General features: G+C 42.1%; 1 protein-coding gene across 1 annotated transcript; it reads left to right on the top strand.

Annotated features, from left to right (window-relative positions):
- The first annotated feature begins 1,299 nt into the window (after positions 1 to 1,299).
- Positions 1,300 to 26,098, top strand: LRRN1 (leucine rich repeat neuronal 1). Its single transcript, XM_087744225.1, has 2 exons — positions 1,300 to 1,587; positions 18,111 to 26,098. Exon 2 carries the CDS (start codon positions 18,343 to 18,345, stop codon positions 20,491 to 20,493), a length of 2,151 nt encoding a protein of 716 aa, XP_087600351.1. The 5' UTR covers positions 1,300 to 1,587; positions 18,111 to 18,342; the 3' UTR covers positions 20,494 to 26,098.
- Positions 26,099 to 26,781: the final 683 nt, after the last annotated feature.

Here is a 26,781-nt window from a genome sequence, read left to right on the forward strand (position 1 = left end):
AGTTAGACAGTGAGACTCCAACCTTTCTCCCAGAGACAGAAACCACTACTTCACATCCTGTTCATAAGGAACCGCAAATTCAGCTCTAAGACCCGAGTTAAGCCTACCTCTCTGAGACCTGCACGCTCAGCCCCGTCTATATATGACCTCTACACCAGGACAGTGGAGAAAAGCAGGTTTGTGACTGACTGAATACAGTGAATCACTTCTTGTATCACCACCGAAGGCTTTAGGCTGGAGAGATGGCACTCTGATGCGCAGCTGCGAAACTGGGGGGCCCAGCGCACACAGGGAACTCGGCCCGCAAAGCGGGTAAAGACCGAGGTCAGGACAAGAAAACGTAGGGAAATGTGCAAGTCGGTCGTTCCAGACTAAGATAACTGGAAAAAGAGACAAGAGAGAAAACTAGGAGTGAACAGGAAGCTGCACATATCCAGGGGCTTACATGGACAGCTTTAAAACCCTGAATTTCAGGCTCAAATGACTCTTAGGGTTGAAGTCGTAGCCTATTTTTCTCCTAGCTAATTCATCAATCTCGTATTCAAGCAGCCATAGAGGATACACGAATGTCATTTCAGCGAGTAATGCTGCTTTACTTACCTATAGGAAAATTTCCCCTATCTTTAAATGCCTCAATTGGCAATGCCCCGTGCTGAGCCTCGGGGCGCAGCGAGCGCCGGCAGTACAGCAGTTACCACTGCGAGCGGCACCGCACTGCCACATCTCCATGGCTGGAGGTTTGCCTCTCTACAGAGGACAGAAAATCAAATGTTGGACTCCTGGAAGGCCACTACGACACACAGTACTTTGGCACTACACCTTGATCCTTTGTGTCACTTTTCATGAAGCTTGTAAAAAACCAAAAAACAGGATTCAAACGGTAGGTGGAAAGTTACCTGGCAGCGTTCCCCGATGGGTCCACGCTCTGCCTTAGCGTTAGGTATAGTGACGGTGACATTTTTCTTCGTTAGGTCAGCCAAAATGACCCGCAGTACGTGTACCAGCGATGCCACACCTTCTGGAGCGCGCAAATAACTTTCAACGGCCGCTGGAAGGGGGAAGTGAGTCGTTCTTCTTCCAGGAGCTGTTAACTCTGAAACCTAACGATGAAGGAATTAGCACCCACGAAGCTGCCACCGCCCCGCCCTCTGCGGGGCGGGGCCGGGAGGGCAGGGGCGGTTCCCGCCCCCGCCCCGCCCTCCATCGCCCCGCCCCCGCCCCGCGCAGATGGTGCCGGGGCGACCAATGGGGGCGCAGCCCATCAGCTGACCGCCGGCGCCTACCCAGGTGCGCGCCGGCGGCGGCACAGAGCGGGCGGCGGGCGCCGGCGGCAGCGGCATCGGCATCGCGCTCGGCTTCCACATCCACCCGCCGCCGCCGCCGCCGCTGCTGTTCCCCCTTTCCTAGAGGCAGGGAGGGAGGAAGGAAGGAATCCCGCCCTCCTACCCCGTTCTCAAACCGCTTCGCTCCGCGGCTCGGCGCGGTGAGGACGGCGGTAGCAGCGGATGTGCCGCCCCCCGCGCGCGGCCGCCGCGGGCAGCCCCGGGGGAGAGCCGCGGGTGTGCGGGCAGCGAGCCCCGGCCGCCGGTGAGTGCCTCCGCCGAGCTGGGGAGGAGGGAGGGAGGGAGGGAGCCGGGCCTGCGGGAGCCCCGCGGGGACGGTGCGGCGCGGCGCGGCCCGCCCCGGCGGAGATCCCCGGGGGCCCGGCCCGGCCCGCACGGAGCCGTGAGGGAGGAAAGTTTGCGGTAGCGGCCGCGCCCCCGGGGGAGCCGGCGCCCCCCGGCCGCTGCCGGGAAAGTTCCAGCGGGCAGCAAGGTTTCCCCTGCGGACGGCGATTTCGTACCGGGGTCGGGGGCCGCTTCGCCTCGCACCCCGGGCGATGGGGCCGGTGGATGCGGTGTGCCCGCTCTGCTTTCCCCCGCTTTAGTTTTGCTGCTCATCGCTGCTTTTTTTTTTTTTTTTTTTTTTTTTGCCGGCCGCCGGCCCGGTTCCCGGCGGCGGCCCCGTACCTGCGCCGGGGCGCGGGGGTGCGCGGTCCGGCGGGCGGGGAGCGGAGCGGAGCTGGTGCCGCCTGTGCGGCAGGGCTGCCAGGCTCCCCGACCTCCGATTTGCATGCGAATGGGAGTGTATCCTGGCAGATGTCTTGCCTCATCCATTCACACGGAGGAATGTGAAAAGACAAGGAGTCTTCAGTGTAACAATAGCCCTTAAGAAAATGGCACAAAGGCGCAGTGTGAGCGGGGCTGCCCGCGGCCGGCGGCTCCGCCACCTTCCTCCGCCGGCCACATTCGTTGTTGGCGGGGCGATGCTGGCGGAGCGGCCGCGTCGCACCTGTGCTGCTGCGCTGCGGTGGCGTTTGGAACTCGGCGTGTGGCGGGGATGCTGCGCGGCCCGGAGGGGAGGGGAGGGGAGGGGAGGGGAGGGGAGGGGAGGAGAGGGGCTTCCCGGCCGGAGCCGCAGCTCCCTTCCCGCAGCTCCGTCCGCGGCTCCCTTCTGCACCGGGAGCTGGTTTTTGGTTTGGTTTGGGTTTGGTTTTTGTTCTTCCTTGAAGTCGGTTGCCTAAAGGATGAGCGCAGCCCGGCGCAGCGGCGGGGCCCCCCCTGCGCGGCCGCGGAGCGGGACAAAGGGCGAGCGGCCCGGGCGGCCCCGCTCGCCCCCCCTTTGTTGGGGGCTGCCGGCTGTCGAAGGGGCCATTGAGCGCCGGGGGCTCGCCCCCGCCTTGTAAAGCCCCTTTGAGAGAGGGGGGAGAGCGCGCATTGTGCCAGCGGGCTCTGTCTTACCGGGAGAAACACAACAGATGTTGGCCTGCTATTTTACATCTTTCCCTAAGTTATTTAGTGCTGCTTCGGTGCGTTTTTCCCACTGGGCGATGGACGGAAAAGTCACAGAATCAAACTCAAATTAGAAAATGATGTTGTCCAAAGGTGAGAGATCACGCGCAGGATGCTTGTATTTTTGTCCTGGAGCTGTGTGATACTTCCCAAGTAATGAATCTCTTCAATAAAAACTAGTTTGTGAACCTTTAAGTCTTTTCCTTACAGACTTAAAGGATCCCTATATAACGAACTTGGATATTTCTGAATGAGACTATAAACCTTTCATGGAGAATAATTTAGATGTACGAGGTGATCTCACAGATGCTTCAAATGACCAAAGTCACGTACTGCATCAGTCCCCACTGTTGTCTGAAGGGTCCTGCCAAAGTATGTCCAAAAGTCTTGCAAGTTGGAATTTAAATTAATTTAAAAGACAGACACACCGAGAGAGCGAAAAAAAACCAATGTACGAAGCTTCCCAGATGACGAAGTAGTTAAGAGTGCAGGATTTGTTATGTGGGATCGGGCTACGGGCTCTTCCACCTGGTGTACCTGCTCAGCCGGGGCAGACGCGCGGTGCCATCCTCCCCGTCCCGCGGCGCGGCGGCAGCGTGCCACGCCATGGCCCGAAAAGAGCGAAACCTGGGCTTTGCAAGAGCTAACATTTAACTTTTGCCTTGACAGTTAAGAAGTTATCTGAATAAAATTTTATGTAGTCCCTATAAAATTATATATCCTAGTAGGCATTTTGGACTTTAATAGACCAGTTACTGCAATGACTATAAAGTATTTTCCATTGACCTAGAACAGACATGAATAATACTACTGATTATTAACGGAAATAGGGTTTTATATCAAGTTGTATAGATTATAAAAGGATAAAAACTTTTTAATAGTAACTGTGAAAGACCTTTCTTCATTGACATGAATAATGCTGAGCGCATCCAAACTTATGCTGCAAAAAGAAACTTCTGTTCAGTCTGATTTACCAGGGCTCAGACACCCGTGCAGGCACGGATCCAGCTTGGAGGCTAGCAAGCCGTGGTTTAAAACCAGTCATATGTGCATTTGATTCCAACTCATGGAGAAAATGTGATCATTTAAGTAAGCATTAGTTAAAGCTTTCATCATCGTATCGTAAATAAGCACTAAGTACCCCTCGGTATTTGAAGAAATATTAATTGCCGCTGGGACGCGAGGCGCGGCGCCTCGGTGGCGGAGGAGGGAGCCCACGCGGAGGTAATGCTGCAGCCTTTTGTTTTACTTCGATACAGTATCGTGGCACTGCAGAAGCCAGGGAAAACTTTTGCTAATCGGCGTGTTGTATTCCTGCTGCATCCGTCTGTCAGCAGGCTGCCGCTTGCCAAGGCAGGCGGCAGCTACCAGCTCTTGATTATTTTTTTTTGTAGGGACACTTAAAGCACCTTGGATGAATCATGACCCCAGTCAAGTATTACTGGTACTGCAGCTTGCATAGTTTAATATTTACTGAAAAGGTAACTTATTTGCATTATTGAGTCTACGGATTTTTTTTTTTGTGCCCTTCTTAGGTACGATATCAACTCCCAAGTTCACTTAAACAATATCTTTTTTTTTTTTTTTAATTTCTTGTATGAACTGTTTTGAAGCTTTTATTTCTGTTAATGATATCGATGAGTTAAAAAAAGGTTTTTCACTTTGGTAGATGGCTTAGAGCTCTATGCCACGTTATTCCTGCCTCTCTTGGAACTGCTGCTTCCCCAGGCGAGCGCCTTGGAGCACGCCTGGTCCCAGGTCAGGCTTTGTGTCAGGCTCAGACTAGGATCAGGCATCAGAAAAAGACCAAACCAAAGAAAAAGAAGTTAAGTGACATTTATAGAAGAGCACTGGTTAACAGCATTTATTTTTTTTTTTTTCAACCGGCACAGTAGCAAGATGCTGAAAATGTTTACTGAAGAACCCAACATTTTCAGAAATAAAAATCACTTTCTTTTACTGCGCACTTTGTAACTACGGAGGTGACTGTTCTTTGAAGCCCTGATTAATATAAATGAGTTGTAATTTTCTGACCAAGCCATCCTAGTTCACATATATTATTCCATTGGCAGACATGTGGTCTCCACAGCTGTCCCCTCATTTGTGTATGAAATGGAAACACTGGTGGCATTTGTAGGTTACCATAGTTACACGAACAATACACGTGTGAGGCTTCATCCTGCCAAGCTCCAGATTTTTTCCTGGCAGACATTTTGTGGACACAGAACTGAAGAAAATCTATGTAAAGTTTTTGGAAGCACATAAATCCATTTCTCCTCCTATCCGTTTATATAATGCTACTTGACAGGGAACCTGCATTTCAGCCCCATGACAGTTGATTTTTGCATCTTCTTCCAGTTGGAAATGCCATCATGGGAGATGCATGATGCTCCCAGGAATTGCAAATTCCAGGCTCCAGTCAAGAGCAGTTAAGTAATTAGCAGGATCAGGCCTTAAATCCTACGGCAAGTACAAACCACACCTTTCTTAAAAATAACTTGCAGCACAGCGAGCTCTACGCAAAACAGAACTTCTGAGTTGAAACGGTTTTCTCCCCGGTTGTGTTCGGCAGGTTGGCAATGCCTGTTGGGCTCCTGGGGGAGCAGAGAGGCAGGAAGGAGCCAGCCCCCGCCGTGCCGGCTCCCTCAGGAGCATCTGCAGGAATCCGAGAAAGCGCACTGAAAAATAATCCCATACTTGCTTTTGTCTCTACAATTAACATGTACTCACTATGGGAAGAAAGATGGGCAAGAGTAAAGAAAATCATGGAGGTGGCTCAGAAATTGATTTTGTTGGTGTGTCATAAAACTAGTAAATAATGGTGTTTCTCGAAGAGTATTTAAATTCTGCAAAGAGAAATCAAAGGACTACTTTGATTTGAAACAGTCTACTGAGGATGTGCTTGAATTAGTAAATAATTTTTCTGGTGTCATTCTTTTCCTATAGCTGAGTAATTAAGTCCTCCACTAATGGACTTCATAAGGTCAGGAACAGAACATGCCTCCGGACAGGTTTAAGAGGTACCCAGATTAAAGTTCTTCTCAACCACATTCTCTTATTCATTGCTGCTTAAAGCCCTGCAACTTTATTCAGATTTTGTTTTGCTATTTTGATGTCGTCTTTCATTTTTCTACATATGGCACTGAAAGAAAATACTGGATTGGCCTATTTTGTATTGGCCGAATTCTCCTCCTGTTGAAGACAACAGAAGTCTTTGGCATCAGTGGGAAGAAAATGAGTCTCTGCTCTTAAATTCTACTGCAAAATGTTTTTACAACTTCACCTTCTAGTTCATAAGATCTTAATTTGGTGATACAAGCCAGCATTTTCTCGACTTTCCAACTGTCTGAATTATCAAAATAATGGGACCTGTTTTTACCCAGAGCACAGTTTCTAAAGATCAAGCATTTGTGATGGAGTAGATACCTATTGCTTTTTTCTTTTCTTTTTAACTTAAAGAACAACGGGGCAAAGCGATTGTAAGTGACGGTCTTGAAATACTTAACAGGATGCTGTATTGAGAATGCAGAGAAATTATAAAAGTGCCATAAAGCTCTTTCCCTTATTTTATTGGGTACAGTGGTCTTGCTACATAATTCTCTCTCCTAAGGTGCCACCCGTTAGTTCTCTGTGGTAACATAGGACAGTATTTTCCCCAGCCACTTCACAAACCAAAGCGGTCCATTTAACACTAGAGGCAAAGATTACTTTTGGGTTTTATTTAGAAATTTTAGAGATTGTCAGCATCTCATTTCCAGGTATTTAATTTAACAAACTCTGGTGATTCCAGCAATTTGTGCATCTGTTAGCTTTGATTAGAGCAGGAGTCCCAACCGCTTTTTTGAAGCCAAGTTCCCCCTGAAGGTCTTTGGCAGGGTTTGCCTCCCGCTGGTTACTGCAGTGTTGACCAACGCCGGGGCGGCAGCGCTCACCTCCGCGGGGGCCCGTGTGGCTGCTCCCACCAACAGCTCAGCGTGGCCCCTACCTGCATCCAGCCACGGCCCGCAAGGCAGGGGAGGAGGCAGGGGTGGGTAATGTGCGGGCGGCTTGTGTGGAGGGGGCCCTTCTTGCATTGGAAGGGAGCAAAACCTCAGACAGGTCTCAGGGTGGGTGGTGCTCTTCGGGCCATGATGCTCCAGGAGCAGGACTAGAGCAGTCTGACTGAAAGTCAAGTGCAGGATTGAAAAATGGCATAGCTGATACTGGGACAGAGGAGGCCGTCGTAAGGATGTGTCTGGTCTGTCCATTTGACACTCCTCGTGCGTGTATTGAATGTTATCTTCCAGAAATACCAAGTTCTGGTTTCATATACACATATTCAATAGGAAAGATGTTATAAGGTTAAGGCTGAGACCAAAACTGGATTCCCCTATGTTCAATAAATACCTTTCAAAACTGGGGAAACGTCACCACTGACAATGCAGTTAACCCAGATCTCCATCTCTGTAACTGCCATCTTTGCCCCTTTCACTGGAGTACTTCAGAAGAGGTCACTAAGTCCTTATTTTATCCGAGGCAGGTTTTAAATATAGCATTAATGGTTCAGAGAAGACTAGGGGCTGTTTCAGTTCATGGGAAATGTTCTCTGGGTTTCTCCTCCATACTGGAGTCTAATATTTCATATACTCCTCAATGCCTAATTTTATTTGATTTATAACTACTTTTGTACAGTCAATGTAACTTGAGTCATCAAGCAAAATGCAATCTTTGGAGTTTGCCTTTATGTAAAAATTGGATTCACGCTAAACTCCTTGCTAACCCTCAACTGCAGCAGCACGACGAGCGCTGCACGGGGTACCTACGCTTCCAGGACATGCACCGCGATGCCAGCTCAGCTCCCCGGGCAGCCAGAACTCCCATGTTTGCATATGGTCCTAAAGACTTGGTCCACCTGGACCAAGCCCAGGTTTTCTGTAGTTTTCAGGGGTTAGTCAGCAACATGGTGAAGAATCAGACTAAGAAACTTCTAAGAAACACATAAAAGTTATTCAGAGAGAATTATTGAGCCTGTCCAAAATGTGGTAGAATAGCATTTTATTTTTTTATAAAATATCAATCAAAGCTTGGATTGTCTTTTTGAAATTTGAAAGTGTTTATCACTGACACAGTAAAATCCTACTTCTTCTGTTATTTCATGTATCATATGATTTATTTGATTAAGCAAGTCCAAAAATACCTAGTAAATGCATACCTTGCTAATGTGCTGCATATAATTACTAGGATGCAGATGAGCTACTGATTGGCCTTGCTAAATTTTTAAATTACAAATGATCCATCACTCTAACAGAAATGGAGTAAATATTGATAGTTACGGAGATCCACCACTCATAACAGGCATTGCAGTGACTTGTAAATGCATTGCAAAAATAACTTACTTTACTCATAGATGAACAACCAGTTAAGTGAACCAGTTGCAAAAAGAAATTTTTAACTAGCTGCTTGAAAACAGGTCTTTAAAATGGTTTCATCATAGTATAAGGCACCAAGTAAAACCAGATAAGTGTTCTTTATAAATTCATTGGGAAATATGTTTTCCTTTATCTTTCTGCCCCCTTTAAGTGAAACAAGTCTGTATATACAAATTTAACATTACTGTGCCTGAATGAATCACCTTAATGAGGTAAAGACTTTATCTATGAAGCATCAGTAACTTAAAATTTTGAGAGAGAAATAACTTCTCCTATGTTTTCTGCAATAGGCAGCAATTTTAGTACCTCTATATTTTGCAAGCACTTATGAAATAAACCCATCTGTGGAAAAACTGCTGACTTTGCCATGACAAGACTGAGGACTAAAGCTAAAGGAACAATTTATAGGTCTATTCTTAAACATACAAATACATTAAATATGACAGATTCTCTCCCCCCCCCCAATCTCATTAACTTCTCATAGCAAGATTGTGATCTGTTTTCCGCATGAAACAAAGTTCGTCTCAAAATTTAGGTGATACTTGAGATAAAGAGAAATAGCTAAATATAGGCTATTAACATTTTTACCCTGCTCAGTTGAATGAGCCTTGCTTTCCTGATGACGTGGCAGATGACCTCCTCTACGTTCCAGGCAATACTACTTAAAGAATTCTGGAATGAAGCAATGATGGAAAACATATACTCTACAAAACATCTATTTTCTCAGTACGGTGTAATGGTATGTTGGATTATCAGTTGTGAATGGAAGAAGGAGGTCTTCAGAAAAATGAAAAAAGACTTCAGGTAGAAGCCCATTCAAAAGTGTGGAAAGACTTTTGAAAAGGGGTAGGGGAGGGTCGTGTAATACAGCCATCTAACCGGTGAGGAAACAACTTTTTTTTTAGATCAGAGTAAAGCCTGAGTTCAGAGTAGTACCAAAACCAAATCTGTGGCCACTTAATGGAATTACTTATATCCCATCTCAACTTGGTTGAGTTCCAAATCTTTGTCTTGGTGCTAACAGCCTTTATATTAGATCTCAGCACCTCCCATGATAAATCCGTTTATTTTGTTATTGGTATGTTCACAGTCTTGAGTGAACAGTAAGGTGTCTCCATATCAGTCAATTCAATATATGGTTTTATTAACATTTATATGTAAATATAGTTCAGAAATAGAGAATTTGATCTTGCAAGCATATAACTCCTAGAAAAAAAAATCAATAAAAGTCTATTTTATTCTAAGGGCTAAAGTCTGTGTAAGCACACTACATGTATAAGCGGTGTAGATATAGATGTAGGCTAACAGTAAAATACAGTTTAATACTTAATCACTAATAATTGAAAACTGAAAACATAGTACAGCCACAGGAAACGGAATTATCGAAGTAGAGTGTAACAAGGACCAGAAAAGTAACTTTTTTTCTTGCTTGAAAATGATAAACAATTGAAGCTATAGATGGCTGGCTTATTACATATATGTACGCATGTGTGCATATGTATAAGAAGTTTTTAATAGCAAGTCCTATGCGTTTCCTACAGCCAGTGCTATTATGTTGATTTTATAAATACATACTGAGATACTGAGTCATTTAAGTTTTTATTTGTTGGCTACCATTTCTAGCACAGGAGTTTTTGGCATCCTTTATGGTAGTAACAACTACTTACACACCGGGGTCTTTCCCAACTGTGGGGGATCCTGAATGACTCATAGCTGGAGTTTGATCTAGAACTGTGTAGGAGGCAAAATAATCACACTGCCAGAAAGCCAGTCAGCAAAAAGAGAGGAAGAGGATTTTCTGTTGCTTCGTGAAAATCCGGTGGAGTTCTGGCATCCATATTTCTCGTGGTTAAAAGTATTTCTCATGTGCTCCTTGTTTCATTATTATTAACACTTCACGTCCAATAGCCAAGCTGCCGTGGCTCTCAGAGTAGTCAAAAACCAAAAAGGAAATTCTACTCCAAAATCCAACCCAATCTCTTAATGCCCTTGTTCCTCTTTTAGAGCTATTTCTCTTTTAAAAAAAAAAAAAATTGATCTGTACTGATTTTGATAGATAGTAAGAAGCAGAGATTATCTGAGTTCTAGTATGAAATCCTTGTGAGGTAGGTGCCCCTGTGGGTAGCAGGATGTTCAGATCCTTCCATGTGGTTCCGAGATCCCAAGTATGCCAAGACTGAATTCCATTTCTGTTCTTTAAATATGATTTGAAGATGAAGCAGTATTTCTCTAGTCTTGGTCCTCTTTCATTCTTCAGCCAGCAAATACACTAAATGCAAAAAATACTTGGAACAGGTCTTCCAAAATTAGTTATGCTCCGTAAATTTTAGACACTGTACAAGCTAAAACTAATTAGGTTTAAATTCTCCCTCGCATTTAAAATATACAGAAGGCCATGAATGCATTACAGCATGTGCAGGTGGAAATGAAAGAATTTCCCGAGCGGTTTGTCCTCCATCAGCTGCAGGTAGTTGGCCTGCATTTCAGTGCAGAAGGGAAGAGCTGCAGGAAAGGTCTCATGAAACTGGCTTTTAACCTGACAGTGGAAGTTATTTGGTTGTCTGTCAGGAAAGGTGATCTAGTCAAATAATTTTATCTGGTAGTTACGTGGAATGAGGATAATAATCACAGACATGGATCTTCACCATCGAATGAATTGAAAGCTTTCCTACTGCCTTCATATTGAACAGGGCCAGACCCTGTGTAGCAGGACATCAAAACTAGAGTCATGGGCAATAAAAGAATAGCCCATATTGTCCCCAGATTAATCTGTTCTATGAAAATAAACATAGTAAGAAAGTAGATAATAAGTTGGGTTTCTAATGTAAGGATATTACTACTGTACAAACATATCTTGCCTTTCAGGTTTTCAAGGCTTTTAAATGGTTTTATGAGTTATTTCTTTCCTAAAGAAAAAACAAACAGACTATATAATTTGACAACCCACTCTTTGGAAAGCACTTATTATTCCTTATGTTTCTAATATGGCTTGTTAATGGTAATTTGTAAGAGATTTTCAAACAGATGACAGAAGCTTGGGTTGCAATTCCATGGTTGATTTGATGGGCCACAAACATACCGTAGCTGTACTCTGCATGGTATCTAGCCCCTTGTGCTTGAGATCAGTATATGAATGAAAATAATTTTTCTCTCTCCTGCAAATTTACTTCAATATTTTAATGAAAAACATTGTATCCGATGCAAGTCTTACGAATAAACCCCAATAAATTACAAATTTTAAAGATTTAATACGCTGTTCTGCGGTGCAGGCATTATGAATAGGATGCTCTTTGTATTCCTTCTGTGGAGATAAGACTAGTATTTTTCAAAAGAACACAGATAAAGCATGCTAAGGTTGTCTTGAAATATAGCAAATCACCTTCTCACCAGAGCTTTCCCTAAAATTAAACACTGACTTTATTTTGATGGAATGTGTCTACAGACAAGAAGAAAAAGGAGGCATTATTTGCAGGGAAAAAACCTCTAAACCTTAAGTGCTATAAATCCCGGAGGATGTGTTTTGAAGCTTTATACTATTATTACATGTCCTATAGGTCCTTGTTTTTGTCTTTGCTTTTAATAACAAGTTCCCATTTTAAGATTTTGCGATGCTCTTTCAACTGACTCACATCATTTTCAGCTTGACTTTTCTGTATTTTACACAATTCAGGCTTGTAAATAGCTTATTTCCTGATGACATCGGAGACTTTAAAAACCTCAATATGAAAGGCTTACTATCAGGCATGATTCCTCAATATTTTTCTAAACGGACAGGATTGCACTTGTAAATTTGATTCCTGGGAAAGGAGCCCATTCCATAGGTTAGCTGTAAATATCCTGGTTATTAAACTCAAAGTCCAAGTCCAGCCTCTTTCTTCAGGATGTACAAGGTCACCGATGTTCTTGACTGGAGTAAGCCCTGATTTTAGTAACACCACACTTTAGACCGGGTTTTGTGTTATGCTTACTTGTGCGATTTAGTGGGTGCACGTACAGATTCATATGGCGGTACTTAAATGCCTCTCTCTCTCCTAAAGCACTATCAGTGGTTATTGTTCACCTGTAGTATGGCACCAACAGCTCAGTTCTTCTCTATAGAAAATGGCTGGATCTAGAACTGCAAAGGCCCTACTAAAGCTCAAAGCAAGGCAAGTCACTTTTTACCTCCAACATACACACAATACCCTTTCCTTAAGCTTGTCAAACTGTCTTAACCTGACTGTAATGAACTCAACCTGAGCTCATTATGGGCCAGTTCATATCCAGTGTTGCTTCTAGCGTAAGTAGTTCTTCAGGCTAGATCTTTGCGAGACCAATGAAGGCAACCTCTTTAAGCGTCCCCTGTCTAAACACACTCTTTCTTTCCCTGACTATGGAGTAACTCTTTGTATTGATCCCAGTCTGAATTTGGTTTTCGTGATCGCCGTGTTCTAGCTGAAGCTTCACCGCTTCTTATGCCTTGGCACTAATACTCGGTCATTGCAGTATGCTCCAGATCCCTGGGCATGGCTGATGGGCTGTCTTAACGTGCGTTTTCCTAATAACCCACCTGAATCCAGGATGCAGCAGCTCAGGACAAGTTTTCCCGAACTGACTGATGACGGAGGGTGTTTGTATGGCAGTAGTTGTACAAACGATGATGATGGGGAAACAAGAAAGCTGCACGAGTCATTAGCAGAACATTAGCGCAACAGACAATTTTCCGAAAGACTAGCTACATTACTTAGGCTCAATATATGAAAATGTTTCTGTGGAGAGACGGGTAGGTACTGTGGATCAGTATGTGCTTCTGGCTCACAGCAAGTGCAAAATAAATTGCTTGTCTTAGCCTGAGGTAATTTTCTTCATGTATCTGATCCCTCAGAATTTTACCTAGGCACATTTAGTACATATGGCTGCCAAATAAAATCTGTGCTGATGCTACTTGCAATATAAAAGAAATTTTGCAAGAATGAACCACTTAACCGTGGAGAGAGAAGATTTTCTGTGGTAGTATCGCTGTTTCAAAACAGACATCCAAATATCCATGTGCAAACTACGTTGTTTCTTTCTTCAGCAATTTTTAATAGTGACCTTTAATACAGTTAATGGAAGTGACAACACTTTGTCTTCCTGTTACCAAGAAAAAATGTTTAACATCTATTTTTTCTAATTAGCAAGTAAACTATAAACACTTTTTATGAACAGTTTATTTCACAATTGTCCCTTCATAGTCTCCTCTTACTGTGGACTTAAGCTTACTTTTTCTTTGGATCACCTGAACAACTAGACAAACTCTAACAGTCATCAGCAAGGCTACGGCTGCCAGCACACAGCTCTTTCCACCTCACAGGAATGCTGAAATGAAGGATCTTTTTCTCCATAACCAAATACTCCCCCCATTATGATTTCTTGGGCCAAACAAATTCTCACCATTAAGCAGATTTTGCAACCTATCTGGAAACAGAAGCCCTACGCAAACTCTCCCCACTGCATTTCCAGGATGGGAGACACAGGAATGATGCTCACATTTTCTGCCCACAAGAAACATGAACAAGCTAACATCCCAGACAGCTGCCATGGGTTTGCTTGCTGACAGAAATGTCATTTCTTAATGCTATGGAAAATGCATTTATTTAGCCCCTAGTATAATATTTCCCTGCTTATCTCTCCCATAAAATTAACCATTATTTCTGTTGTTAGCAAGTTAACAGCTGTTATGGCTGTTGTGGTGGTTTAGGACACTAGAAAATAGGAATTTAATAAATGAGGGGGAAGGCAGAGAATGCAAAAAGCTATCCTTTACAAGCTCAGTATCTCCCAAAAGAAAGGTATAACAGCCCCTTACTGTTTAGGGGAAATTTTCCCACTCAGTATTTCTAAGAGAAATTTTTAACACAAAATTAAAAGAAGTGCCATCAATCACGTGACCCATATTAAATACCATTTTCAGGAAAAAAAAAGATTTTGTGATTTGACTCTGTCCTAAGGGAGGTTTTGAGGACTGATATTCTCCCTTAATCCAAAAAGCCTGGAGCCACTGCTCTGCCCCTGCCCTGGAACCGGTGTTTCTTTGAGAAACATTCCCTGGCCTTCAAAAGCCAAAATCTTCTGAACCGATCCCCTGACTTGTCTTTGGCTTGGACTGCACTCGGCTACTAGGGACATACTGTATTTGTTTTATATGAAAAAAAGAACAAGTTAATACAAAAAGGATCTCGCTGGGCAAAACGCTGAGATGTCTAGCAGGAAAGGGGCACACACTAACACTCAAGTTCTCAATTCACTCGCGCTGATTCCACTGAGAGCTGGGAACTTTCCCAGAAGCCATCCCGGGTTTATCCATGTGGGCTTAGTGATTATTCATTGGTGGCTATTTGGAACCGCTTACTGTCACAGATTTTGTTTCAAAACCTGGTTGTCCTCCAGCTTATCCACCAAAAAAAGAAAGATTTCCTACATACATATCTTGTCTAATTTTTATTTGGAAAGATGCGATTATAATTCTAGATAGGACTTCAGAACCTGAGAAGAGTCTAACATTCGAGACACATAGTCTTCCAGTGAAAAACATCGCGTTATTTTATTCCTTTGGACACTAAATGTCACAGAGGTGTCTGGGACCAGTCCTGCCAACAGTGTGAAGACTGGGAAGCTGAGACATCCAGGGGCAAAGGGGTGGCTGTTAGTGACCGCTCAGAGAGCTGGCAGCTGCTTCTTACAAACATGAGAGCAGAGATGGTCAAGCAGATCACATATAGATACAAACAGCAGAACAAAAGCAGCCATTACTATTTAGGTATACAAAAAACTGCAGTGCGCTTTTCCACTGATAACAGCTGCCTCTTTAGTTTTTATCAGAGCGATGGATTGGGTTTTATAGCATAAGCAGCAGCTAAAGCTAAAGTCCATGACTTGGCTTTTCCCTCATGCTGTGGCCTCTGGGCTGCCATTCACATAAGCACAGCACTAAAATGGACTAGGGCATGTGAAGCCGATCAGAATTTACTTTTTGATTACACTGGATTTTCATTTATAGCTTCATCCAAGCTGCCCTGGGCTGGGGGAGATTGGAGACAGTAATGTGCAGGTCATTTCTAAAGAACATTTTCCAGTTAAAGAAAATTAAATCCATTTGCAGTAGAAAATAGCTAGAGAAGAGAAAGTGTCACTAGTAACTTGTAAAATCATATGTCTACAGTGATCATAAACCCAGAACTCTATTCAGTAAAACCAGAAATGCCTTCTTACCAAGGATGAACAATAAATGTAATGTGCAAGTAAGAGGATATAAATACTCAACAAAAGAAGGATCGCATTTGAATTTTTTTCAAAATCTAGATGTGCTCCGACATATTCTAAAAGAAGCTTTGAAGTCTTTTTTGGGCAGTTTCATTTTTAAAGTATTACATGATTCGTATAACTACATCAGAGCTAAATCAGTACTAAAACATCATTAGGGTCCACAGCTTTATAAGGCATGGACTTCTTTCTCTTCATCTATTTAGAAAAAAATTACAGGAGAGACTCTGAAGGCATGAATGTTTGGAACAATATTGCCTCTTGTCGTGGCGTCTGGTTTGGTGCAGGCTGTTGCCCCTGGTTGTGCTGCTCCCTTTCGTGCCTCACTGAGCCAAGGCTGCAGAGCTGGACCAGAGACATCGCCCTGCGCAAGGGAACAGCCCACGTGCAATGGCAGCTCAAAGCACCTCCACTACCTGTCTAAAATTGTTACCAGATGAAATCACTGCCTGCATTATTAACTGGCAAATACTATAATTTGAGAAGTCTGGAATTAAATCAATTAAACTTCAGATGTCATCAGTATTCCTAGAACTGTCTAGTTTGGGTCAGCTACAAATGGATTGTTATTGAGAGAAGCATCCATTAAAGTCAGAATAACTCAGTTTATGCCAGTGTCCTCATCACTTTTACGTTAATATACTCCTTACTATTACACTGCCATTAGGATTTATTTTTGTTAATGCAGTAAATGTCTTTCTCAATTCTTCCATCAGTTGAAAGTCGTTTGAGAAGGAATGTTTGTTCTACATCTGGCTTCTCCCCCTCCAGCAAGGTCTTCTCAGCTCTCATTCAAGTCTCAGCTACCAGAGAGAAAATCTAACTCAACAGGGTCAAATGCTTTCTGGCTAACTTTGCTGTCTCCCTTCCTCCAAAATACAACCACAGAACAAATAACAGCATGCCAAAATAAAAATGCTATTTGGTGTGTTCTACTTATAGCATTATATAATAATCTGAAACAAAATATTGTAATTTCATTATCTAATATGCTGACCAGATTTTGAAGTAAAAGCATTGTATAAATGGCATTCCTGTCACCGCTATCTAGATTACTATTTCAAAACTATTTCTAAAAGCTGTATTTAGTTTTATTATTTTATATAGTAATATCTTTTGTGGGCTTTGACTAGGTTGAGGCTTCACTACCTTCTAATTGAAAAAGATGCTATTTCCTGCTTTCTGCTATTACATTTTATCATTATGTACTCTGTCTCAGATATAGCACAATTTGATTATTTTAGTTACATAAAAAGACAAAACTTTTGTTTGAGAAGTCTCAACTGCAGTCATTAGAGCGTAAGATTTACAGTGTTGCCTCGAATTTCAAGAGGTCTGCTCTTCAAATCCTTATTCAGATTTGTCACATGCCTTGCTTGCATATGCTTTGTATTTAATTCAAGGCCTGTTGAACACATGCACTAACCTGTTTAACCTTCACTGTGAAATACTGTAAAGGTGCACTTTATCTGCCAATATTGATGTGCACAAGGAGCCAAGAGGAATACCGCTAGGCATGTGAAATCACCACCACAAGCACTAGTTGGAGAAAATCGGGTCATGCAGCATCGCCATCACTGAAGCAAGATACTTCTGAACTGGAAGATAGGCAGCTGTTGTATTTAACACCACAGGCCTCGAATTGCACATTTTTTACACATACAGAAACTCTCAAAACTGTACCCATGCTTTTTGCAGCAGCAATAATAGATAGGTTTGCAGATAACAAACTACTTCCCAGAGCTTACTTTTTCAATAAAGTGAGAATGAGAAAGATTTTACTAAGAGCTTAGATTTTCCTTGAATATGTATTTCAAGACCCACAACACAACAGATTTTCTGAGGTACGTTGGACACTGTTGGGTTAATTTAAACATACTCTTGCATGAGTAACTTCAGGCTAAGAAGATATAAATTGTGTGGTTTACACAGTAGTTTGGAATTGTGGTAAACAATTCACATATGATACACAATGCAGTACACACAGCTAAAATAAGGACAGTACATTCATTTAATCAAATTTACTGTTATTGTTTGGTGCTTAGCTGGATTAAATCTAAGCTGTTATCTGGAACTGATTGATTAACTCGGATTAATTTTGGCAAAGTTCGTATGCATTTGGCTTGAAACTTATAAACCAACATCTTTCTGAGCCTTAATTCCACACACCTGAAATCCGAGCCTTGGGGACAGCTCTGGCACCCTGACTCCCATCGGGATTATGCTCTGCGCACTCATTTGAGACCTAGCTGCACTCGCAAGCATATCCTCCATCTTTAGCATTTCTGAAGCCATTCAAACAAATATTGCACAGCAAAACTGAAAGGTATCTGAAAGTTTTATTTTCAGATGATTGCATACATTGTTACAGTCAGTCTCTTGGGAGCTATCAGAGACTCTTCTCATGTAAATCCCAAGTAGAAGAGAGTTCTAAACCCTACATAACTTAACTATACCAGATGAGGATTTTCATAAGAGAGATGAATATTAATGATTGTTTTCAGATATTTTTCTTTAAAGGATGAAGAAATTAAATAATACATGAACTGCGTATGAGATGAGCGTAACATATACTCTAATCTGTTTTCAGGAACACCTTCAGACACTGATTTGCAGAAGATTCTGGAACACAGAGGAGCAGCTGAGAGTCTTCAGACCATTTCTTGTCTTCTCTAAACTCAGAAAATCATCTTTCACCTTCTGGATGTCCAAGCCTTTCATTTTAAACTTTAAGCTTTGCATTTTCTGCCTGATAACAAATTACCCTCTCAATCTGCTGTTATTTTAAGGGGCTGGGGAGCTGAACTCACTAGCTGACCGGCATGGCGAAGGTTAGAGTTGTTTTAACTGTTTGCCAGTTGGTGCTAGAATTGTTAATGAATTCATTAACTGAGTCTTCCATACAGAGTAATGAATGTCCACAGCTCTGTGTATGTGAAATCAGGCCATGGTTTACACCACAATCAACATACAGGGAAGCCACAACAGTTGACTGCAATGACCTTCGATTAACAAAAATCCCCAGCAATCTTTCCAGTGACACTCAAGTCCTTCTGTTACAAAGCAACAACATTGCAAAGACCACAGATGAACTCCAACAGCTGTTTAATTTAACAGAATTGGATTTTTCACAAAATAACTTCACAAGTATCAGAGATGTGGGGCTCTCAAATCTCACTCAACTTACTACTTTGCACCTGGAGGAAAACCAGATAACGGAGATGACTGACTACTGCTTGCAAGACCTTTGCAATCTTCAGGAGCTATATATAAATCACAACCAGATCAGCAGCATTTCTGCAAATGCATTCTCTGGCCTGAAGAATCTTTTGAGATTACATCTCAACTCCAACAAATTAAAGGTTATTGACAGCCGTTGGTTTGATTCTACTCCTAACTTAGAGATTCTCATGATAGGAGAAAATCCAGTGATTGGAATACTAGATATGAATTTCAAACCACTCTCAAATTTAAGGAGTCTAGTTTTGGCAGGTATGTATCTCACAGACATTCCTGGCAATGCCTTGGTAGGCTTGGATAGCCTTGAAAGTCTTTCCTTCTATGACAACAAATTGGTAAAAGTTCCTCAGCTTGCACTTGAGAAAGTTCCAAATTTAAAATTCCTGGATCTCAACAAAAATCCAATTCATAAAATTCAAGAAGGTGATTTTAAAAACATGCTCAGACTGAAAGAGCTTGGCATCAATAATATGGGAGAGCTCGTTTCTGTTGATAGGTATGCGCTGGACAACCTGCCTGAACTTACAAAGCTTGAAGCCACCAACAATCCAAAGCTGTCTTACATACATCGTTTGGCATTTCGCAATGTTCCTGCCCTGGAGAGCTTGATGCTGAACAACAATGCCTTGAATGCAGTCTACCAAAAGACAGTGGAATCCCTTCCAAACCTGCGTGAGATCAGTATCCACAGTAACCCGCTCAGGTGCGACTGCGTCATTCACTGGATCAACTCAAACAAAACGAACATCCGTTTCATGGAACCGCTGTCCATGTTTTGTGCTATGCCTCCAGAATACAGAGGACAGCAGGTGAAAGAAGTGTTAATACAGGATTCAAATGAACAATGTCTTCCAATGATCTCTCATGAGACCTTTCCAAATCACTTAAACCTGGACATCGGCATGACAGTGTTTTTAGATTGTCGGGCCATGGCAGAACCTGAGCCAGAAATTTACTGGGTCACTCCTCTCGGCAACAAAGTAACTGTCGAAAGTCTCTCTGACAAATACAAGCTGAGTAGTGAAGGCACCTTGGAAATCTCTAACATCCAGGTTGAAGACTCCGGGAGGTACACCTGTGTTGCTCAAAACATAGAAGGGGCTGACACGAGGGTTGCTACTATCCGGGTGAACGGAACGCTTTTGGATGGTACCCAGGTTCTGAAAATCTACGTTAAGCAAGCTGAATCACATTCAATCTTAGTTTCTTGGAAAGTTAATTCCAATGTGATGACTTCCAATTTAAAATGGTCATCGGCCACTATGAAGATTGACAACCCTCACATTACGTACACTGCTAGGGTCCCAGTTGATGTACATGAATATAACCTCACACATTTACAACCATCTACAGATTATGAAGTGTGTCTAACAGTGTCAAATATCCATCAGCAAACACAGAAGTCCTGTGTTAATGTTACAACAAAAAATGCAGCTTTTGCGCTAGATATTTCAGACCAAGAAACCAGCACTGCCCTCGCAGCAGTAATGGGATCCATGTTTGCTGTCATTAGCCTCGCCTCCATTTCTGTTTATATTGCAAAAAGATTTAAGAGAAAAAACTACCACCACTCATTGAAAAAATATATGCAAAAGACCTCTTCAATCCCACTGAATGAGCTCTACCCTCCACTTATTAATCTCTGGGAAGGTGACAGTGAAAAAGACAAGGATGGTTCTGCAGAGACCAAGCCAACCCAAGTCGACACATCCAGAAGCTATTACATGTGGTAACTCAGAGGATATTTTGCTTCTGGTAGTAAGGAGCACAAAGACTTTTTTGCTTTATTCTGCAAAAATGAGAAGTTGAAGACTTTTGTATTTTTGACTTTGCTAGTTTGTGGCAGAGCGGTGAGGACAGGTGGATATTTCAGAATTTTTTAGTATAGCGTATCGCAATTGTTTGACACAAATGGCAGCTTCACCTAGCTTCCAATTTTTTTTTTTTCCATTTTTTTTAGTTATTGTGCTAAACTTAATGCTGTTCTAACTACAGTGCTGAATAAAATTAATGAGAGGCTGGGGTTACCCTGTGATTCAAAAGTAGCACAACCCCATTCTTCTGAAGCCATCAGTAGAGTACAGTATCTTGCAAAGCTAACACAGTTTTGAAACTGCATTGAACTAGGTTTGTAACACTGGTCTGAGGACTCGTACGCTGAGAAAAGGAGACCTTGAATGATGTTAGTTGACTGTACTGTAATGTTGTATCAACTGATTTGAATGTTTTTGACTTTGAACACTGAGTTTTCTTTTTTTATTTTTGTAGTAGTTGAGAAGGCTTAGGTAAAGCTAACAGGCAATAGAAATATGTACATCCAATTTTTTAATGTAACAGACTAAATGTTAATTGTTCTCCTATTCTTTTTATTATATTTAGTAGACACTTTTGAAGAATACTAGAGTTTTGTTGTGTTTAAATCACCAACACATGGTGATTTAGTTTTGTTCTGATTTTTTATTTTAGAAGTCACAATAATGTATTGGGTTTAGATGTCACTAGTTTGACTGGTGATCATGTTTTGACATAAAATATATCCAAAATGTTATATAAAAATATTGTGTTTTTTTTCTCGATGGAATTATGTTTCAACAATGTTCCAATTTTTTTTAATGCATTTATTTTAATAGCAGTGTTTTCTCTGCACTAGATGCAAAATATTGAAAATAATTTAATCAGAAAAATGTATGGGTACGGCTTTTGGACTGTAAGTCACATGCAGAATCAAAACTGTTTGGTATAAGGAACACAGCAAAAATAATTCACCGAGTGTGTTACAAAACATCTTCCTTTTTGTATACTTTTCTGTTTATATTTTGAGCTAAGATACAAATGAAGCTGACATTTAGCTGTCATGAGGATCAGTTAGGACAAAAAAACCCAACTCAGTGCTACCAAACTGAAATAGAACAGTTGAATCCTGGCATATACTTTACAAAAAAAAAAAAGCTAGTTGGATTAATGTTCCTTCAAAAGCAGAAATTAAGATAGCTAAAACTAACAAGACAGTAATACGTTTGGGTCCCATACTGAACTGTATTTTTTACAGGCTTAAAATTAACCAGTACTCTTAAGTATTTTACTGAATTACTATGTTAAAATGCAAAAACTCAGAAAGCAGTGGTGTTTCTATGTGTGCACTGGGTATAATATAAATGCATAATTTACAGTTGAACCTACAGAAGCTTTGTACGTTGTCTTTTCTGAATCCATGAAAGTTCTCCGCAGGGACTGCACACGAGTCACAAGCAGGGTGGGCTTCTGGTGAAGTACATGGTTACAGTTATAAGAGATACCTAATCAGCAAGCACAGAATTTTCTACACTTTATGACCGCTGTCAGTGTGCAACTTTTTACATGTTTTTACATACCAAATACATTCTTGGTAAGTAAAAGTTAATTGTTAAAATAATGGACGTGCCTGGGTTTTGAGATTGTTTGAAGTTTTTTAACTCACTAGCTTCTCAAATACATCAAAGACCCCTCCCAAAATTTACAAATAGCTTCAAATTTCTTTTTCCCCTTCAGCCAACTGTCTAAAAATGATAAAGTTATTAGCACAGTTTCACTAATAAGCTGCTTTGGTGCAAAAACTTCAGTACGTCTCTTGGATACATGCCTTGTTGATCTTGCATTTCAACGTAAAGCTGAGTGAAGCTATTAATTATGCATTTAAATCAAGTACTTATGCTGCTATACACAATCTTTTGTATGTTCATAAGATCTCATACATCTTTAATCATGTGACAATTAAATGTTGAGATAAGGCAAGTGTCTTTTGATCATGGAAAAGTAGCATGGTGGAAGCATTTATTCGTCACCTTCTCCTCTATTTGTTTCTAATGTTAATGGAAAATTTCCTCTTGCCGCCTTCTCCAGAAGAGCTTCAGAGCAATAATTACCATCTTGTCTATACACTATTCTAACCTTAAAACTGCCTCTATTATTATAGCAGGCATGATGAATTAAAACTGAGATCTTTTTTGCAGTGAAGATTCACTCTACTTTTTCCAGAGAAAAGGACACAGTGAGAACAAGGTTGACAGCAAAATTATGGCTTCCAACTTGCATGACATCATAAAATTGTCTTTAGAAAATTAATTGAACACGTGTCAGATGGTGCAGAGCAAGCCCCTTTCTCCATCATCTCCTCAGCTTCCAGCAGCACTTGAACAGCTATACCATAAATAGTAACGAAGATCATGCAAAACCCACGGTGCTCTACCTGAGCCTCCTGTTGAACTTGTGGAAGGATGCATCACTTTGGGTCCAAGGTGTTGGTTCATCAGTCACCGTAAGCTAACCCAAGCAAGGGGCTGCCCTCCAAAACAGTGATCCTGCTCTCCCTCTTCCCTGTCCCCGCCTCCCATCCTTGATTACACACAACTTTGAGATCGCTTGCCTTCTGAAGATGTTCATATTGACCAGTCCCTGCTGGTGGAGACAGACCACACTGAGAACTCTGCTCTGCGTGTGGGGGGGTGGCTGGATTTGTTTCCACCTGGCAAAAAGGAAGGTGGCAGGGACACGTGGCCACAGAGGAGGACAAAGCAGCACTCAACAGTTTGATCAGCAATTGGCAACAGCAGCTGGGGGGCGTACGGGAAGTAAAGCAATGTTTAACATGTTCCTTTCCACTGGGGAAATAACGGGCCTTTTGTTCCCTGCAGACCTATTTGGCAGTTTTATGTCATTTGTTGTCTTTTTAGAGCAACGCTGTTGAAGAACAGCAGGAGAAAATGGCCTTATGGCAGCCATACACTTCTCCAGGATGTGCTGATCTTCAATATTTCAGGGTAGGTGATGTTGCTGGGACTCCAGGAGAGAGATGCAGCTTACCTGAGAGCAGCTGAGCAGCAAGAAGCACCTAATTAACGCAGTATATTCTGCACACGCAGCCACCAGTGATAAGTACTTTCAGTCTTGTAATTTGACCCCTTAGAATTCTGTATAGATCCCCTGGAAATTTAAAATTTTGCTAATAAAAGAAAAAAGTGGGCAAGAGATTAATCACATGTGGCATATAATCTTAGTAAATAACCTTCAACCTTGTGCTAGCAATTTTGTGCTTGCAGTTACTGTGAGCAAAAGTAAAAATACTCTGCCTAATTGCCTTCAAAATGTATTTGCATCTAGTATTCACTGAAGACAAAAAAACACCCCCAGTTTGCTAAGAATCAGAGATTAAGACTGGCCACTTTAAAAGCAGTATGGGACAAACATTGTTATCTTTCATTTGGCTAACAGTTTAGAAACGCTGTGTAAAAGTAGGTATTTCATACCCAACTAAACTTCTGCAGTGTTACTTCCACTTGGTTGCCCAATAATAAAATATTTCAGTCCCCTGAAGAGTAAACAGCTCACTCAAATGTGGTATGCAGTATTCCAGCTAAATCCACTTTTCATTTCCCTCACCTAAATCATAATATCCTATTGGATCGAGAGAGGGTATTTTCAGCCATGAACCAAGACTCATACTGGACGTGGTCTTGCAATAAAGTGCACAAATACACCAATACTTTCATAGAGCTATGATCTGCCCTCCAGCCCTGCCTCATGAATATGTACTCCTTTAGTTACTAAAAGAAGGTTATGAAGAGAGAAAGCCAACAGTTTGGACCACTGGTTTCATAAATGGGGTAAAACTGGAAATAGGTCAGCAAATCTGAAATCCAGTGAGAAGTGCATAAACTTGCCCTAATGCCACCGACAAGCTGGGATGCAAGTGATAAAAGGAGCATCTTTTTGAGTTCAAATTAGGCAACCCCTTTTGCTTTGTGCTGACAACCTTGAAAACAAGACTGAAGGCAAAACACTGCAATGAAATTCCTGAAATTAAGTGGGATAAGCAGCTCGGGGCTACTTCTGCAGCATCTCCACCACAGCCAACGCACCCTGTACAGGAACAGGACAATTCACTTGGGGCATATCTCTTCCTAATCATCTCACCATCCTGCAAAGCATCATGATGGACATGTGCACAACGGGCCAGTCGTGGTGGAAAAGCACGCAGGCATATGGGACTGGTGCCGGAAGGAGCCGTTTCACAATCCATCCAACACACTAGGAATAGCTGTTTGTTACACTGTGATCCTGTTCCACGACCCACCACCGAAATGAATGCCACGAATTTCTGCTGCCACTGGAATTTGCCTTCTCACGCTCACCATGCTGACAGCACAACCGCTGCAGCCCCCGTGCCCACAGCTACGGAAACCCCAAGACTGAAGGGCAAGGTGAACGTGCTACTATTGCACTTCTTCAGGAAAACCCAGAGTGCCTGAGCTGGAGATATCAAATGCTGTTACACATAGCCCTTGTTAAAATACCGGCACTGTATCCCTGCAAAAAAAGATACTACCGCTACCAAAACCCCTAGATAACATTTCTTTGCAGTGTCATACAGAAGTGATACCCCTGAACTGTCAACCTTTTAATCTTTTCCTTTTCTGCTCCTTCCAACTATTGCAATTTTTTACATTTGAGAACTTTCATCCACCCACTCTCTCGTCCGTTTGCTCTGTAGTCAGCCTTTCCCTGGTCTCATCCTGCCCCACACCCTTCTGCCATGCAGGGGCAAATCCTTTACAGCCTTGGTCATCAGGAGATCTCAAGAGATTACACTAAAGGACTTTGAATTTGTATTTAACTTTGCAGCTACCGGTTTTCTCCACCAACCCTTCTCCCTTCACTTAACTCTTACCCTGTTTTTCTTCCAGCCGTTTCCGTTTGGAGACCTCAGTTGCTGCTGACTGTCAGTAAGAGTCAGATCACGGCTGCGACTCCAGCAGGCAGCGTTTCAGTGCTACCCTGCCGCCTCCCCATTTACTGCTAACGCACAGAACTTTCGCTTCCACTTAGCAAAAACCCTAAATGTCTTCCCATGTCTCTCTGCTCCAGTTCTCTGTCCACCCTTATTCATGAGCACATTATGACCCTCTGTTATGTTTTCTACTGGTATGAAAGCAACAAAAGACTGATTTTTCTTTCTAGTAAGGTAAAGGAGATTTACCATAAAATTTGTACTATTGTATATTTATGTCAAGTAGACCAAAGGAATGCTGAATCATAATAAAAGAGTCATAACAGTTTTTGAAATACATGAAAATAAATACTTTGGAAAAGCTGGAGCTGATCATTAAGTAAAATTTTCAAAAGCAACTAGATGACTTAAGAGCTTACATCTCATTAACTTCAGTGGTATGTTAGGTGCAAAATCAGGTAACCGAGATTTTTCTCAAGTGCTTCTGGAAGTATTAACTTTCCTTAAATTCTGAGCAGCTGTGAAACATTTTCTGTGGAATTTTATAACATGGATTTTTTTTAAAAAATCACTTGAAACCGTAATTTTGATCTCGGTTGTGGGGGTGGGGGGATGGGATTTAAATCCTGTCATCCTCAGTGGAGTTACTGATTTGCAGTGATCTAAATAAGGTCTACATCTTTCAAAACTGCAGTTCCAGGTTTCTGCTCACAATTGGAGTAAAAGTTCTTGGCAGATTTTTTAAACAGTAGCTTTTCCTACTGCAGCCTATTCTGCTGGACTTGATTCCAAGCAAGAATTAATGTATCAGAAAAGGTCAGGGTGGCAAACAAAGAAGAAAGATCACTGGAGTGATCTTTCTTGACTACTTTCAGTTTTGAACAAGATCATTTAACATGAACCACCCCAAAGACTGCAGTGTGCTTAAAGACTATGCGCAACCTAATAATGTAGGTCATTTACAACCCCATTGCTCTAAACCACGAACCATGAATGCTTTCAGCGAGACTAGGAAGAAACAACCCCAATCCACGCCTTTGATTGAGGTTGAAATGGCGACACGTCATTCACATGGCTACGTATTGAGGCTGCCATGCCATGCATCTCTGGAAGTCACAGTCCGTAACCAGTAACAGATTATGGATGTATGTTACCCTTTTGCTAAAAAATAAACACATTGTCACCTATTTCTGTCAAAAGGTACAGCAGTTTTTGTTGGGTTGGCTCTTAGAGACCCGAGCTGTGCCCAGATGCCAAA

This window comes from Nipponia nippon, unplaced genomic scaffold (genome assembly GCF_047370975.1).
Source record: "Nipponia nippon isolate SJK-2023a ecotype South Korea unplaced genomic scaffold, ASM4737097v1 scaffold_9, whole genome shotgun sequence".
Classification (NCBI taxonomy): domain Eukaryota; kingdom Metazoa; phylum Chordata; class Aves; order Pelecaniformes; family Threskiornithidae; genus Nipponia; species Nipponia nippon.

Excerpts from the sequence above, each read along its gene's own strand:
- LRRN1 (XM_087744225.1), top strand. The coding sequence starts at position 18,343 with ATGGCGAAGGTTAGAGTTGTTTTAACTGTTTGCCAGTTGGTGCTAGAA.